Genomic DNA, 18,518 nt, shown 5'->3' with positions numbered 1-18,518 from the left:
TTACCTTTCTGAGAACAGAGGAATACTCTTTAATGTATAAATACTTGTAAATCCTCGCATTCTATGTTTCAAATAAGACATATAATAGGAAATATTAACAAATAGTGTAATAAATAAGTGTTGCAGCTATGTTTGTTGTATCTTGAAAAGGTTGTATTCAGTTTGTGTTTCCAGTACTAAACTAATTTACAAAGCTAAGAAATAACATAATTTTGTTATGTGTGTTTAGGTACATTATGTCTATGCGTCATTCTGAAATTCAAATCATGGAGTAGATATCACGATCACCTGCGTGAGCCGCCAGAGCGCACTATAGCAATGAACTGCTTTTGCAGCGAAACTACAAACAACTCGTAACTGCTGCGGTTGGCTCCGTCTGTCTTACTCTCTTTCAAGGCTATTTTTAACACTTTGTGAGCACGAGTTGCCCATCCATGAGTATGATAATGATATGATATATTTATTCTTCTATCATGTATCTGTAAGACAGACCTATTACAATTCTATAATACCCCAGATCTGCCTTACTTTACAATTTTAATCACCTACGCCAAGTCTCACAACTAAAAAAAAAAAAACAAAATAAAAAAACAAAACAATAAAAATACACACACATACACACTACAAGATCAATTTAATACACCATTCCTTTTAACGTTCTCTTCCCATTTCATCTTCACTATCATTAAAAATTTGCCCAATTTATTTAACTCTCTTATATTAGTTATATTACATATTTTCTTATATGCTACATATATATTCATATTTAAAAATTTATTATTTATCCATTTTTTCCTTGTATTGCCTGTTTCTTGACATTCCAATAATATATGGAACGCGTCTTCTCCCATGCCGCAGAGGGGGCAGATATCCTTCTCTTTGGTACCCCTCCTGTTTTTCAATTTCCATATTCCTAGTCTCCACCAAGCTAAGCCCATCCTCACTGTCCTATTATTTATTCTGACATATTCTTCTTGTTCCCATGACGTTTTAATGTTCTTATAGTTACTTAATGATCTTAATTCGTTGAGATTTTGATATAATTCCTGTTTCGTAGTTTCAATACATCTCTCTTTTACGATTTTACAAATTACATTTAAATTCGTTACTCCAGTTTCCTCCCATAACCATCTTAGATCTAATCTACTCACCTTGTTCTTTAAATCTTCTAGCCAATTGGATCCCAAATTCGTGTTTATGGGCATGAGTATTTTATCATTCTTGACCAGTGCCCCATTATGAGCATGAGAATATGACAAAGCATTTTAACCACACCTATCACTGGTGTAGCTTAGCACTCATAGAGAGCCCTAAGTCTCTGAAAATGGAAAGGAAAATGCTGTAGTGCCAACTTAACTTGTGTTTTCCTCCGCACGCAGTTGACTTGACTCAAAAATTGACCACCGCGCGCAATTGACCAATTTCGAAAGGTGACTGCGCGCGCAGTTGACCATTTCAGAGCAGGTAAAATTTTGGATCTGCGCGCAGTCGGGATCCCCCGAGTGGAAAAATAGCCTACATAGATACACTCATGTACTGCAGTGTGAAAATGATACCTGAATTAGAATTTACGTTTCTCAGAGGTTCTATGTTTCATTAGGTTAATAAATTAATTTGGCAAACAGTAAGAAAACATGAGCTAAATCTTTTAGAGCAAGCATAAATTATAATATGTAAGAAAAATAGAAATGGACAACTTGATTATTTCCTTGTTTCCTTCAGGCGGCAGATTCAGAGAGTTCTACTACTGGGACACATACTGGATCGTTCAGGGTTTACTACTTTCCGAGATGTATGACACAACACGAGGTATGCTGGAGAACTTCCTGTCCATGGTAGCGAGGTACGGGTTTGTGCCTAATGGAGGCCGCGTCTATTACTTGGAGAGATCGCAGCCTCCTATGCTTATACCCATGGTGGATAGCTACCTGACTGCTACCAACAACGTCACCTTTCTTAAAAATAACATTCAACTCTTAGAAGCCGAGTTTCAATTCTGGATGGTGAACAGGACAGTCAAGGTGTGGAAGAATGGAAAGGAATATCTTCTTGCTCGTTACCGTGCACCGTCATCTGGTCCACGTCCGGAGTCCTACCGGTATGTATGACAGAGTTATTACTGGTAATCTACTGGCTAGAAATCTGCTTAACCCTCGGCAAGCTGGACAGGGTCCATTTTGTACCCCATACCACATTTTTCTTTGGATCTTAAAAACGAGAGGTCGACCTGGTTGGCAAGTTGGTATAGCGCTGGCCTTCTATGCCCAAGGTTGCGGGTTCGATCCCGGGCCAGGTCGATGGCATTTAAGTGTGCTTAAATGCGACAGGCTCATGTCAGTAGATTTACTGGCATGTAAAAGAACTCCTGCGGGACAAAATTCCGGCACATCCGGCGACGCTGATATAACCACTGCAGTTGCGAGCGTCGTTAAATAAAACATAACATTTTAAAAACGAGTAAAGAAATTCGGCTGGTTCCTTTTATGGCTGAATATTTAGATTTTCTTTATTCAATGGTAAAAAGTAATTACAATTATATTAATATAAATAAATATAAAAACAAAATTACCTAACATTCCGATGATTTAGTTTGGAGAGTTGTATATGCATAGGCCTATGGATTATATACATAAATATACAAAGTGGAAGTGAAATAACTTGCAGATTTCTAGAGGAATAGTTCATGTTGTATGTAATAAAAATCTATAATATCATATTAGTGGAAAGTTCATAGTTTTTTTTTTTTTCAGAAAAAATGTTTTTTTCCCAAATGTTTAACAATCTTTTATTCGGTAACTATTGCGAGTAGAATCGTAATTTTTATTCATATCGATAGGAAATATAATAAGGAATAATTTATCTCTTTGGCGTATTTAATAGCGTGCACGGTTTTGTGTAAATTTACATTCAAACTATTGCACTAAGCGAACGCTTGGCAACGTCTTGGCAGCATACGTACAGAGACTCGCCGAGTTCGTTGACCTCTTACATTTGTATACGAGTAGAATGTTTTAGCGACGATGTTGTCGGACTGCTGGAACATCAAACTTAATTTTCTAATTAACCGTGCATTTAATCACAAAACGTAATATAGGTTTTCTATTCATTTCGTCTCTTTCAATCTGCAAGGTTATTTAACTTCCACCCAGTATATATATATTCAAAAATATATCACCAACTTTGTCTAAAGGGGCTGTTAGACTTGTGCGATTTAAAAAAAAAAAGAATCAAAATGATTTAACAGGATTTACTTAACAAGTAAAATATAAAGCTTTGTACAAAGCCGTTCCACGGATGGCGAGTTGTTATATTTATGTGGACAGACAGACGTGCTGTTATTAGTAGGTAGTTTTATGCAGTTTATTATTGCGCAAACAATACAATTAAAACACAATCCAAGGAAAATAACGTGGGGTACAATATGTGCCCCACTTAGCTTACAGCCTGTGCATTTTAGATCAGCTTGCGGAGAGTATACTATGTTATGTTCAATATTTATTCCTTCTGATTAAATATAAATATCACATCCCATACTGATTGGATGATCGTCCGCCTCTATCGAGCCGTGTAAACATGAGGCTAACAGTCGGTTAGTTGCCCTTGGCTCTTTACGGGCTGTTGCGCCACGGATTATTATTATTATTATTATTATTATTATTATTATTATTATTATTATGGAGCAACTGTAACAAATATAAATGACACTCGGGGAGGAAATTAAACGCAGAAAAGATATGGAAAATGCGTGTTATTATTCAGTTCAGAAGCTTTTATCATCTAGTCTGCTGTAAAAAAGTCAGAACGTTACAATTTATAACGCAATTATATTACCGGTTGTTCGTTATGGTTGTGAAACTTGGACTCTCATTTTGAAAAAGGAACAGAGATTAAGGGTATTTGAGAATAAGGTTCTTAGGAAAAATATTTGGGGCTAAGAAGGATGAAGTTACAGAGAATGGAGAAGTTACACAACCCAGAACTGCACGCATTGTATTCTTCACCTGACATAATTAGTAACATTAAATCCAGACGTTTGAGATGGGCAGGGCATGCAGCACGTATGGGCGAATCCAGAAATGCATATAGAGTGTTAGTTAGAAGGCCGGAGGGAAAAAGACCTTTGGGGAGGCCTATATTTAGTAGTTGCCCAAAATAATTTTTCCATCTGTTCAGGATCGAATGAGAGTCTGCAAGCAAGTCACCATTCTCATCCTTGATCACGTTTACCCTTGCCTGATATCAATTCTTAAATTTCTTAATGCCCTTATATAAATCTCTAATGTTTTTATTTTCACTATTTGTTTCTACCTCATTCAGTTTTTCCTTCAAGTAATCTCTCTTTTTATTCCTAAGTGTACGATTTGCTTCCCGTATTTTATTGAAATAATTATCTCTATTCGCCTCAATTGGATCCTGTAAGAATTTCAATTTTGCCTGTTTCCTTCTTTCTACTGCCATGCGAAAATCTTCATCAAACCACGGTTTCTTTTTCTTAGCTTCATAATAATCTATGCTCTGTTCAGCTGCAATTTTGATATTATCTCGGGTATTTTCCCACACGCTATTAACATCTATCTCTTTCTCACCTTCGTCGGTACTTGCTAATACGGCGAACCTATTTGAAATTTCGACCTGATAATGTTGCTTAATTTCCTCGTCCTTTAATTTCGGAATATTGAATCTTCTAATATTAACTTGTTGCTTTACTAGCTTGGCTACTGATAGTCTTTCTCTTAGTTCTCCAATTACCAAATAATGGTCAGAATTACAGTCTATCTCCCTGAATGTTCGAATATCTACTATAATAGTATGTCTTCTTTTATCTATCATGATGTGATCTATCTGGTTATGTGTCAATCCATCTGGAAAAGTCCAAGTATATTTATGTTTATTTATCCTTATGGGGGAATGTTGTACTTTTGACAATTAAATTTTTTGATGTGGCAAACTTGACTAACCTAACTCCATTATCATTACTAGTTACGTGTAGTCTCTCTTTTCCAATAGTCGGTTTAAAAATATCCTCCCTCCTACCTTAGCATTGAAATCTCCCAATAAAAGTATCATATGATATCTAGGTAACTGATCAAAAGTCTGTTCCAATTCCTCATAGAAGCTATCCTTTATATGGTCGTGTTTCTCTTCTGTAGGGGCGTGAGCATTTATAACTACGATATCGCACCATCTATCCTTAAGTACTAAATACGATAATCTATCACTGATAAATTCGACCTTTTTACTGCTGATTTTATTCTTTTATGGATAAAGAATCCTGTTCCTAATTGGTGATTATCGTTTCCTTCCCCATAATACAACAAGTAATCTCCTATTTGTGTTATGCCGTTCTCATCTAACCTAACCTCCTCTTCTCCCACAAAGTCTATTCTACATCTAGCTAGTTCTTTTGCTACTAATGTTACCCCTCCTCCTCTATATAGACTTGTACCATTCCAAGTACCAAATCTCATGACCTTATTCCTTTGCTGTGGTCGTACCAGAGAATCAGTCCCATTCCGAGGCTTATTCTTAGGTTTCGTAACAAGCTGTTTTTACGGTGATGGGTTGTTCGCCCAACTCCCAAGCTGGAGGACCACCCCTCATCGGCTGTCCTCGATGCTTATTCAATATATTCACAGCTATTATCTGTTCTATTATGTGACAATAAAATGCATTAAGAAAAGATGACAAAAGAAGAACTAAGGTTGCTGAAATAAAATTCTTAATATGTGTGGTAGATTACACGTTGACGGGTAGTACGAAAATGAAAAAATGAGAGTAAGATTAAAGAGACTTATTATTATGAGAACAATAGCGGTATATAAAAATAAATTATAAATGTAGATCTGCCCTACATCAGCAACACATCGCTTGGTGCCTTACAACCAGCGTGTGACATTGCCATGCAAAAGAAGCCCAGAACTGGTGAACATGATACTGATTGTCGATGAAGCTAATGTTTTGAGGATTTTTCTTGCGGTTCTCTTGTTTTTGCCAACATCCTCGACATTTCGTTTTCATTTTCGGTTAGAAAACACGACACTTTTCCTCGTATTTTGTCTTGCGATGTTCCGTCCGCCTGCCTGACATTTGTGATATATCCAAAAATTGATGTATGATTTATTCTAGACAACTGTCTCAGAAATCTGAATGACAGAAGCTCATCCCTAGTGGGTCCCGAGATGAAGGAAGGAAACGTCTCACCAGAGAATGATTTTACGTGAACAGTCGATTAGAGACGAACACGTGATACAATGTATGCGGAATCAGCTCGCCAGGTGCTCACATTGGCATGCAACTCATTCTAAGTGGCGTAAAATAAGGCCAGTTGGGCTATTTAAGGGATGGCCTCGTTATAACTCATCAAAAACAATTATAAAAAGCTCATAATTATAATTTCTATAAAAGAAGATCCGTAGGAAGATCCAGATCCACAAACAGATAAAAGGATTACATTCTAGCTGAAACAGTCATATGAACACTCTTGAGAAATTAAAATTCACAAGCTATATGTATGTTTTATACTATGTTTTGTGACATGTCCAATGCTTGCGATACAATAGTCAGGAATTACGAGTATATCTCAAGTAGAAGCTTATTTCATGTTGAAATTCTTGAATTTTCAGCAATTTAAAGTCCTTTCTCACAATTTAAATTTATCGGCTGCCTTATTGATGTAGTAAAATAATATGACCATTTATGGTTATTGAATTGTATTCTATCTTATTTAGCATGTTTTATCCAAAGTGTCACTTCCATCAAATGCGCCGGTACCCTTTGAAACACAATTACCTATATTTCTAAAATGCTCTATGTAGTAATTTAATTTTATTACGTATGTATTTCTTTCATTTTGGTTGTTCATGAGATGGAAGCAAGTACTGTATATTGCATGGCTACTTTTTGAGTCACTCAGTAGAATATTTCATTATTAAATTTATCAACAGTAATCTCACTAGAGGTTCTGATTTATCTAGAGAAAATCAAAACTCGAGTGGGATTTAATTGACTGTTACACGATTAGAGGAAAGTATATAAAGGTTATAAGAAATAAATTACTCTAATACAATAAAATATTAATTGACTTTTTAAAATTCTATTTCACTAATGTTAGCTTCACCAAAACGTTTGAACGGAGCCACCATTTTCAGTCGATTATCTATGCGGGAAATAAATGAAGATCGCAAAGGATATTTTATAGTACCGTAAAGAATTTTTAGTTTGAAATGTTGGCAAACAAAGAAACAAATGCTAGGGAAGTCATTAAAAACAAACAAGTCCTAGGGAAGTGATGAAAATAAACAAATGCTAGGGAAGTGATAAATTATGCAATAAGCAGCCATGATTATTTGAAAGACGTCCTTTCGTATCGTTTTATTGGTCAAAAGTAGTATGACGTAGTAAAAGTGTAATTATCGAAATAATCATAATGGCGTTTACAGTACATAATGTTTCATTTCTTAAAATCTGGAACTTCTCTCAGTATTTTAGTAAAATTACGATAAGATACTTGTTGATCTTGTTTAGACAGAGATGAAATGTATTAAAGGTTGTTTCAAGAGTCACTCAACAGCCTTACGCATAATAGTGTACTTTTCAATACACTTTTATCAGAATTATTAGATCAGCATATAACGTTAAAATGTTATCAAGACAGATACCACCCATATCATCTGGATGTGTACAAATGCGTGCACATGATTAACAAAGAAAAACAAAAGTAATCTATACTAATAATAAATCTGTAGCCGAAATTTTTCTGGTAATTTTTGATTTTCCAAAAATAATTGGTCCTAACAAATTATATAATTAACCGCCCTGAAACCGAAAATCGCTTTTTTTGAAATTTTTGTTTGTATGTCTGTCTGTCTGTCTGTCTGGATGTTTGTTACCTTTTCACGTGATAATGGCTGAACCGATTTATATGAAAACTGGAATATAAATTAAGTTCGTTGTAACTTAGAATTTAGGCTATATGGCATTCAAAATATTTTATTTAAAAGGGAGGTCATAAGGGGGCTTGAATTAAATAAATCGAAATATCTCCCTTATTATTAATTTTCATGAAAAATATTACATAACAAAAGTTTCTTTAAAACTAATTTCCGATAAGTTTTATTCCATGCAAAATTTTGATAGGACTGATATTTAATGAGGTAAATGAGTTTCAAAATTACAATAACAACGCTATTTAAGGCGGTGTAATGGAATAAAAAACAAATGACTTCGTCTATAAGGGGCCTTGGACAACAACAATCGAAAGCTTTGAAACATAGCTTACAGATAATGTTTCTGTGTTTGTTTGAAGTAATATCGGAAGCTAAATTAACCGATTTGTATAATTAATTATTAATTCACCATTGGAAAGTGTAGTTTCTCTAGATGGACATAATGCTGGGCCTATAATGTTATTACCAGAGGGCGGATCAGAGTGACCAGGTTCCGTGGCTTCATGTTACTGATGCAGAGAGCAGAATGTCTCGGCACGTGTTCCCTAGGTACAGACAGTGGCTAAAGAATTATACAGTATGCAATAAGAACATCACGTTCCGCTTCGCAAACAGGTGGCGTATGCTACTACTAGTGAAAGCAAATGCGAAGTTATTATTTGGGAATACGAGGTAACCGATGAACTACGCATAGTAGTGGACCTACTGTTAACAGAGCAGTTAGGAACAAGCGTGTGATATTTGTGTTATTTATAAACTGTCAGAATCCCTAAGGAAATATGTATATAAAGTGAAAAAGTGAACGCTTGTACACCAGTTCGGTTGTAATATCTTCAGCAGTGAAGGAGAAATAATTACGTGTAATATATGTAAAGTGACGTTAAGAGCTACGAAAAAATGGCACTAAAAAAGGCATTGCAACAGCAGACATCACATGGAATACATACAAGAGAATCCGTCAACATCGGATGTAAATGTAATTGTAGGAACATTTATACCTAACTCTACTGGAAAGAAATATGTACTAACGTGTGAGACGATAGAAAATATGAACCACACAACAATGGCAACTGTATTTTCTAATGTCATGAGTATTTTGTGTCCTACTGGCATCAGGTATAATAATGTACTTCTTTTAGTCAAAGATGCTGCGCCCTATATGATAAAGGGGCCAAGGACATAAAAATAATATATCCTAAGTTGATTCACCTTACTTGCTTAGCACATTGACTCCATAGGGTGGCGGAAGTAATTCGCTCTTCTTATAGTGACGTCGATATTTTATAGGTAATGTTAAGAAAAATTTTCTGAAAGAACCTTCCCGAATACAAAAATTCAAGGAAATCGCTCCCAGGGTTCTCCTTCCACCAAATCCCATAATAACAAGATAGGGTAGTTGGCTGGAGGCTGCCTTCTATTATGCCACATATTATGTTCAAATTGTGAAAGTGATCTATATTTCAAATTCTTACAACGGCACATGTAATTGAAGTAGCAAAATCCCTAATTTCAGATGATCTTGCAAAGCAGTTTAGATTTCATACAGAATAACTTTTATCACTTACCGAAAGTCATAACGTTGTTACAAACATCTGATTTACACATGTCAAAGGCTATAAACATATAGAAGAAATATCTGTAAAACGTAAGGAAACCAAAGCCGGAAGTTACGAAAAAAGTGAACGAGAAACTTCAGAATGTGTTAGCAAAAAATAATGGTTTTTCAATTGTGTGTGGCGTGCGAGATATTTTGCTGCAAAAAAACAAATAGAGTCCTCGAGATCAAACAGTCAAAGAAATCAGATATTGATATTGATAGTCTGATATAGTATATTATTCGTATGCACCTATTACGTCTTGCGATGTCGAAAGGAGTTTCTCACGATATAATTTTGTTTAAGTGAGACACGCAGAACGTTGACTTTCGACAATCTCCGCATGTACATTATTGTCCACTGCAATGCACAGACTATGTAGTATTCACTTTACACGTAAATACAAGTACTGTTTTATAACGGAGTACAAATTCACAGCCGTCATGTACAGCACAGTGTATGCATTCTTTTGACACTACTGTACGGACATTGCAGGTACGCGCCCGTTGTGTACTTCTGGAGTCACCGTCTCTGCTTCAACATAAATAGACTATAGTAAATGGTTAGTAAACTTGTAAGAACAGTCACTCTGATCCGTCCTTTGGTTATTACAGTAACTTCTGAGTGAATCGAGGACAGGTAAGATTAAAATAGCTTCTTATGCACAGAAAACTTGATAGGTATTCGTTTCCTGTATTTTCTAACATAATTTTTATGACCAAGTGAGTGGTCTCTGGATCAAAATGATCGCATTTTAATTTTTAATACAATTTAAATTAAGTAACATAATAAACTATTTATCCTTCTATCAAACACGAATGTTCCCTGGATCAAATGTCCTATTTTAATTATGTAATTACTTTATATTTATTTCTAACGGGTGCAGCGGAGCGCACGGGTACGGTTAGTTAAATATAAATCTGTTAAAGATTTTCCACAAAACTCTGACAACAATACAGTAATAAAAGTAAATAGACAATTGAGGTGCTTAGAACAAAAAGCAGGTAAGTGACGGAAACCTGTTTTGAGGAAATTACAGTTAAAGTTCTACATGCAATGAAATATTATACACTAGTTTGGTGAAATGATGCCCATATAGCAGCACTGCACAGTCTGATCACTTACCTGATTTTATCCCAAAGAAACATCCTTTTGGGCTATCACAACACGCACTTACCTCATTTTTTTTAATAATGTCACTTGCCTGCTTTTTGTTCTAAGCCCCTCAATTTATTTCAAACAAGTTTTCAGTCTCGATAGTGATTCTCCGAGATGACTTCCAGTTTCGTACTTTTCAATGTCATCAACAATGAAATGATTAAGAATCTACAAAAACAAAGGACATAAAATAGGTAAAGATTATAGTCATACTGTGTGTCAAGCAGATAATACAGTTTTGAGCTCAAACTTACTATTTATGTTGTATCGTTTTAATATCTTGATCTAAATGGTATCAAATGGCAAATCAAAATGCATTACAATTTCTTACATAGGCTATCGCTCAAATGTAACTTCTTATAAATTGGAGATACAGCTATTCAGTAGGTAATGACTTAGTACCGAAATATCCTTTACTTTAAATTACTAGAAGAGTTTAAGGAACAAGCTTTTAAGTGAATTCATCTTTCTAAATGTATAATGTTTTAATGATACAATAAATCCACGTACTCTGGCAGTAATATTACAATATAGTGACCTCCTACAGTAGGCTGAAAAACTTAGCGTCCCTGTTAAGGCGTAACGCTGAACGATAGAAGGTCGTGTGTTCGATTCCCGATGGGGTCATGGTTTTTTTTTTTCCATTGATCTAATCCTTCCGGCCTAACTATGTTCCTGGGTTTTACTCAGTCTCTAACAAAAATGAGTACCAGGGATATTTTCTTGGGTGTAAAGACAGTGGAAGGCACCGACGTAGCTCAGCTCATGTGATAACGCGTTTTCCTGCTGATCCGAAGTCCCTCTCGGGCGTGAGTTTGATTCCCGCTTGGGCTGTTCACATGGTTTGGTTTTCCGAGGCTTCCCTCAACCGTAAAGCGAATGTCAGGTAATCTTTAGCGAATCTTCGATATCATCTCGCTATCACCAACTCCATCGACGCTAAATAACCCAGTAGTCGATACAGCGTCCTTAAATAACCAAGTAAATAAAGGATGTTGTGCACTGGCATCCCTACTGCCATTATTGCCTGTGGGAACCGTAAACTCTCGCTGCACTGTGCACTCCATGCCCTGTAATAGGATGACTTTACTTTTACGCCGAAAAATCGAGAATAAACCAACTATAGAGGAACTACTTTGAATATATAGCATTATATCATTAATAATTCGCTGTGAACATTACATGTTTTCAACATATATGATAGCGAGAAGTGGTATGCCATTTATCTGTATTCATCGATTGATTTACACTATTGGACAGAATTTGTTCATATTCATTATCTACGAGCCAATTTACAATTTACTAAATTTAAAAATGTTCAGTACAAATCAATAGATATTCGTTCTTTGTTTGAAATGAGCAAAATAGAATACCGATTTAGTCAAAATGAAACAGATTATTCACTTCATGTATTTTTATCATGAAAAATAAACTTGTAATTAAAATGGCAATGGTTCTGATATTCGCCAAAGTTCACGCTTGCTTCTAATGTCTCCGAAATGGAATCATCATAAAATACCACTCGACGTCCAGATAGGACAACAATAATTTTCGATCGTTTTGTCTTAAGGTTTCGATATCATTTATTCCAAACCCTTTTTGTTATGTGTGGTCGAACATCTACCGAAGCAATCATCGTCATTTAAAATAGAAAGTTAATTAATACAAGCTTGACATTACTCACAAATGATAACAGTAACAACATTTACGAGATCATTTGTTCGTATACAGTATAGCCTACCAGTTGATATTGTTAACTGCATGTTTACAAAATTTGAATTAAATTGGACATATAGTTGCTGAGAAAGGGTACATTGAAGTTTTCAAAACATTTTGAGGACAACGGCGATAAAGATAAATTTTATTATTGGTAAGTAGGCCTAGTTTAACATGCCTCAGAACATGTCATTTAAAGAACCTAATTGATAATTTTAATGAACTATATAATAATATCCTGATTTATTTTTTTTTACTAGTGGTGGGTACTTGACTTTTCGTCATTCACCCAGTTGAAGATAGGCTACTTGAGGTGACCAATTTACAGACAGTCGTTGCCCAAGGTGTACCATAGGAGGCTGGGCTATGCTACACCCCACGACGAGACGAGACGAGACGAGACGAGACGAGACGAGACGAGACGAGACGGGACGGGACGGGACGGGACGGGACGGGACGGGACGGGACGGGACGGGACGGGACGGGACGGGACGGGACGAGATGAGATGAGATGAGATGAGATGAGATGAGATGAGATGAGATGAGATGAGATGAGATGAGATGAGATGAGATGAGATGAGATGAGATGAGTCGATGGAGATTTGTTGGAATGCCACAGGGGATTCGGAGCTCCCAGATAAAACTCGGGGATATACTTGGGATCGAACAGGATAAGTTCAGTGCTCTAGCCACTAGACCACGTGGCGGCTGAAATTAAAAGTGAAAAATCATTGTTTCAGTCTTTAAGCTCCCCTTAATAAATTTATCTTTGGGTCGCCCCTTGTCGAGGGGAATATGTCTCACAGTTTCAGAACGCATATTTACGAGAAATCGTATACGCAGCCTCGCAAACTTACAGTATAAGGCCAGGCATACGAAGAGTCACATTTCCGGTACCTATCATGTTTGCTGAGATATTTATTCAGTAAATGTCCCAAAATAAATTTTCTATAGCATCGCGACACTTTCTCTATACACTCGTACGAAAAAGTAATGTCATTAATAGATAAATAGCCATTCACTGTGCAGCCACATAACAAGATGAACTTTTTCCTTGTATGACACACAAAAAAAAAAAAAATTTTATAATCTCGAAATATGAGAAAACTGACTTTATTTTTAACGGTTAAAATAGATTATATAGACTGTATCGGTTTGTACAAATTTATACAAAATAGCTTTTAGAGTTGTATTATTACTTCAAATGTAATTTTGCTATTTACGAATAATTTGAAAAATGATAAAGTGTAAAAATATGATAGCTCTAAGAATCTGAAAGCATTTCTATGCTGCCAAAAATAACCAGCAGTATACTCTCTCAAATCAAAACATTAAGTATATGTAATAAATGTTTGAAAGCGTCAATGATTTATAAAGAGATTCTAAGTACACTCTTAGACATGGAAATTGGTCGCTATTCAGAGACTAAGTCCCACCTCGGAATAGCTCGGGAATAATCGTGTACGATGTCTTTACACGCGTACGTTTTACATAGAGAGATTCGAAGCCCGATCTTTGCAACGAAAAAAAAAGCTCTCTCGCTTGTAGGGAATATATCGTTTCGTGTCATAGGCTACAAATATATCGCTAATACGACTTGACTTCATCCTCGGACCTTGGTGTTTAATTTTTCCCGTGTGTATCGCGCGCTAACCCAAACGACAGTTAAGACAAATTCACGCTACAGTAGAACGACCATTTTCCGTGTCAAAGAGTGTACTTCATTTACTTGTCAAAGAAACGTACAATAAAATGAGAAAAAACCCGTTCAAGAGAAACTATATCTTATTTAAACATATTCCCGCGTATATGAGAAGTGACAACTTATAGTTTTTATAGTTTTATGAAAGCAGCATGTGAAAAACAGTTAATACTTTTATAAATGCTGATCCTGGTTTATAAATTGTTTTGGTTAGAAAAGAACACATGTATGTATTCTACATTAAGGGAAAATTTCAAAAAAATTAAGCCCTATTTTATTCTCCTCTAATAACTTTAATAACTTCAAGGGTTTTGATAATTTTGCTAAGTATTCGATTTTAGATATAATTTAAGACCTACAATTTTTATCTGAAGAAATTTTGAATTGGAGAAATAATTATACAGCGTGCATCTAAAAAAAATTTAATAATTATATGGTTGTTGATTTACACTTACTGTATATATACTACACTAACTTCAAAATTTATCCACATGTTCACCATCGTGTTCAACACATGTCAGGAATCTTTCCCATATGGTATGCAGAGCTTGGCTGCACATTTCTTGTGGAATTGCTGCAATGACGTCAGTTATTCTCTCTGCAGATCGTCAACATTACAGTCTGCGTATGATATGGCCGCATCCTAAGATTCTTCCTCAAGATTTTCCATATAATTGAACTGGAGAGACTAGATTTTGCACTGTATCGTCTTGTTTATTTACTTGGGCTACGTAAGAAAGCTTCTTGTACAATTATGTTTTCAAGGGATCGACCGCTTTTCGCTTTGTAATTGTCAGCAACAAAGCCAGTTTTGACAAATTTTTCATAAATGTGGTAAATGGTTAATCTAGATCTAGATGGTAGATCACTGTTAAAGTAGGCTTCATATCTTTTGTGAATCATTGTGGAGGACTGAAACATATCCACCACAAACTTTCGTCCTTGCTGCAAGCTGAATCTTGTAGCGGAAAATGTAGCAATTTTAAAAAGGTCCTGTGTATAATCACATAAACATGAACTACCCGGCATGTAAGTGTTAACATTTTTAGGGGAACGGTGTGTAGGTAGATAATAGTTATTTTGCAGGAAAATTCATTTTTGCTCTATTTTCGTAAATTAATATCTTTAAACCATTATATTTTTTCTGAAGATTTTTTCTATTGTAAGGATAAGTCTATAGATAGTAATAAATCTGAAACATACGTTTTGATAAGAAATAATCTTCATGATTTAATTTTGAACTTCATTTTATGTAAACTGAATTCAAAATGAAACTAACTTACTTTTTGTAATTTTTTATCTTACGTTATTTGATATACAGATACATGTCAAATATCTGGGTATCATTATTGATCAGAATTTAAAATGGCCTCATCACATTACTTATCTTTGTAAGAGGCTTCGTAAAACAATTTATAAATTCGTTAATCTTCGATGCTACTTATCATTAGAGTTCTACGAAATGTTTATTTGGCCATTATTCAGTCTATCATTCAATATGGTATAATTGTTTGGGGTGGAAGTACAAAAATTAATCTCAGTCCGTTAAATTTACTACAAAAGCGAATAATTAAAATTTGTTTGAAGAAACGTTTCGATTATCCAACTAAATTAATTTATTCTGAATTTAATGTATTTAATATTGAACAAATTTATAAGTATACGCTGTTAAAATTTTATCATAAAAATCGTAATAAGTTTGTATTACAGACACAGAATTATGACACAAGACGAAATATTAATTCAACATTAGTAGAACCTAAATGTCTCACATCTGCTGGTCTAAAGCATAGCATTAATTTTGGCCCTCGGTTGTACAATGCTTTAACTAAATTACACCCAGAACTTCTAACATGTAACCCACTAACATATAACAAGAAAATTAGAAACGTGTTAATATCTTCAATTTGATTAAATAAATTTATAGCCTATGTGTATGAATTAATCAACCTATATTATATTTGTATTCTATAATTTTGAAATATATATTAGTCCTACTTTTCACGTGCGATATTATTCTTCTCTAGTGTTAATATTATGTTATATAATTCCATTGCCGCTGTAATTATATTTTAGTTCCTATTTTATTTTACTTATTTATTTTTATTATTATTACTATTATTTTTTTATTTTAATATTATATCTGAACTGCGACCGAGCACGAGCGCTGCTCATTCAGTCTCAAATTTTGTTAATACTACTGTATCTTCTTTTTCTATTGCTTGTATTATTTTATTTCTATTTCTCTTGTTTGTTTTGTAATTATATTCTTTATTCTGTATATTTAAATTTAAATAAATAAATAAATTTAAATAAATTAATTAAATGTTTTTTTTTATAAAAATGCTTATACTTCATGTGCATTTTTATGAGATAAATTGTCGGATAGTAAATGTGAACAGAAATCCTTCCGACAGTTAAGAAAAAATCGCTTTATAGACCTACAAACAGAAAGATAGCATTCCAGAAGCTACTTCCTTTGTATCATTGATGCTGTAAACGCGTATCTGTGAAAATATCCAAAATAGAATTCTGTGGCATTACAATACTTTCTCTTTATATTACATGTAATTGAAAAAAGTAAGAAAAGCTTCTAATTCAACATATCAAGCTTATGGTACTGAAGATATTATAAATGGTTCGGAAGCGCATGCCAAAGATGGCTTCGCATATATACTGGCAAGGTGACAGAGGAGATGGAATAAATATATTGATTGCTGAATAGTGACTTTGAAAAGCCATGAAGAGAAGTATAACGCTTGTTACGGTACGGTACCGATACAAGATTACAAGTTCTCGTGGAAGGTTCACTAGGCATCAGTGGAGCAGCGAAACTTGAAGTGAGACAAGTGGCCAACAGACTTGGAGCTCACATTTCAGTTTTCACAGCCCCAACTCCCTTGCAAAAGACGTATTTTCGCGTACCTTTAAAATTTTTTCTCCCATTTCCCTCCCTCTTCATTCATTCATTTACTATGCATTGTCTATCATAGGTTCGCTATTGAAAAATACTTATATTTAAGAGTATTTGCAACCTGTTTTATTTTGGTACCTTTCTTTTTTACTTGGTTATTTAACAACGCTGTATCAACTTTTCGGTTATTTAGAGTTGATAGGCTTGGTGATAACGAGATGGTGTTTGGCGAGATGAGACCGAGAATTCGCCATAGATTACCTGACATTCGCCTTACGGGTGGAGAAAATCTCGAAAAAACCCAACCAGGTAATCAGGCCAAGCAGGGATCGAACTCTTGCCCGAGTGCAACTGCAGATCGGAAGCAAGCGCCTTAGCCGACTAAGCTACGTCGGTGGTTTTGATATCTCTCACCTGAGACAGAGTAAACATTGTATACGTTGATGATTATGATAATGATGATGACATGATAATATTGATAATGATTATGATGATGAAACTAATTTTTGTCATATTTCCAGAACATAATTTCGATATAGTTTCACTTTTACAACAGCTTAGGTTATTTTTTGTTCTGTATTCGGTAAGTATAACATACCGTGCAGTAAAATTATATATTTACCATCATATTACAGTATGTAACATACCCTACCGAATGAGGCAGGTATGTTTATATGCAATCAAGTTAACATTAACGTTTATCTATATCTTCCTTTCCGGCAAAGACTCAAATTCCTGATATTCCGAGTATAAAAACAGTATTCATAAATGCGGCTAACCTATTTTTGTAATCCAAATACAGTATTATGATTACAGTGAAGACTACAATATTGCAAAACAGATGTCAGATCAGAAAAGAGAAGATTTCTACATCAATATAAAATCTGCTGCAGAATCAGGATGGGACTTTTCTAGTCGATGGTTCATCTTAAATGGGACTAATGAAGGTGAGTATTCGTACATATATACAAAATGTTAGAAAAATACTATTACTATTAAAAACTTGAAGTGATTTATTAGAGAGAAATGCATAAGAAAGTTCTTATACACTCATGCTTTATAACGACGCATTACAGAGTTACAGCCACCTGATGTCACTATAGCTTAGTTAGTGTTCAAAAATATAGTGTGACCTCTGTAGTTGGATATCTCTGTATGTTAGACACCTCATTATATTGGACATATATTTTTTGGAACCGAACAAATTTCTATGCCTGTACATGTCCAATTTATCCTCTATGGTGGACACCCCTCAATCCTGGAAGCTGGACACTCCATGAAGCCATAGTTAAATTTGTGGAGAAGTGCTTTAGTGTTTTAGAAAACTCCAGGTTAATGGTAGGCCGTTTTTACGATTTTACCAAAGCTTTTGATACCATTTCTCACGATATACTCATACAAAAACTGAAATTTTATGGTTTTAATAACTCTAGTACTATGTTTTTAAATTCTTATTTAACAGGCAGACACCAATCTGTTTACTGTAA

The 18,518-nt window shown here is 34.7% G+C and overlaps 1 protein-coding gene across 3 annotated transcripts in view; it reads left to right on the top strand.

Annotated features, from left to right (window-relative positions):
* LOC138705771 (trehalase-like) overlaps positions 1-18,518 on the top strand; it is a 138,004-nt gene that overhangs the window by 47,785 nt on the left and 71,701 nt on the right. For all 3 annotated transcript variants that reach the window (XM_069834403.1, XM_069834402.1, XM_069834404.1), the window contains exons 4-5: positions 1,723-2,098; positions 17,848-17,978. In XM_069834403.1, the coding sequence (XP_069690504.1) occupies positions 1,723-2,098; positions 17,848-17,978 (507 nt within the window). The remainder of the gene's footprint in view (positions 1-1,722; positions 2,099-17,847; positions 17,979-18,518) is intronic.

This window comes from Periplaneta americana, chromosome 9 (genome assembly GCF_040183065.1).
Source record: "Periplaneta americana isolate PAMFEO1 chromosome 9, P.americana_PAMFEO1_priV1, whole genome shotgun sequence".
Classification (NCBI taxonomy): domain Eukaryota; kingdom Metazoa; phylum Arthropoda; class Insecta; order Blattodea; family Blattidae; genus Periplaneta; species Periplaneta americana.
Note: the sequence above shows the minus strand (reverse complement) of the source record. Positions and strands in the feature narration are given on the sequence as shown.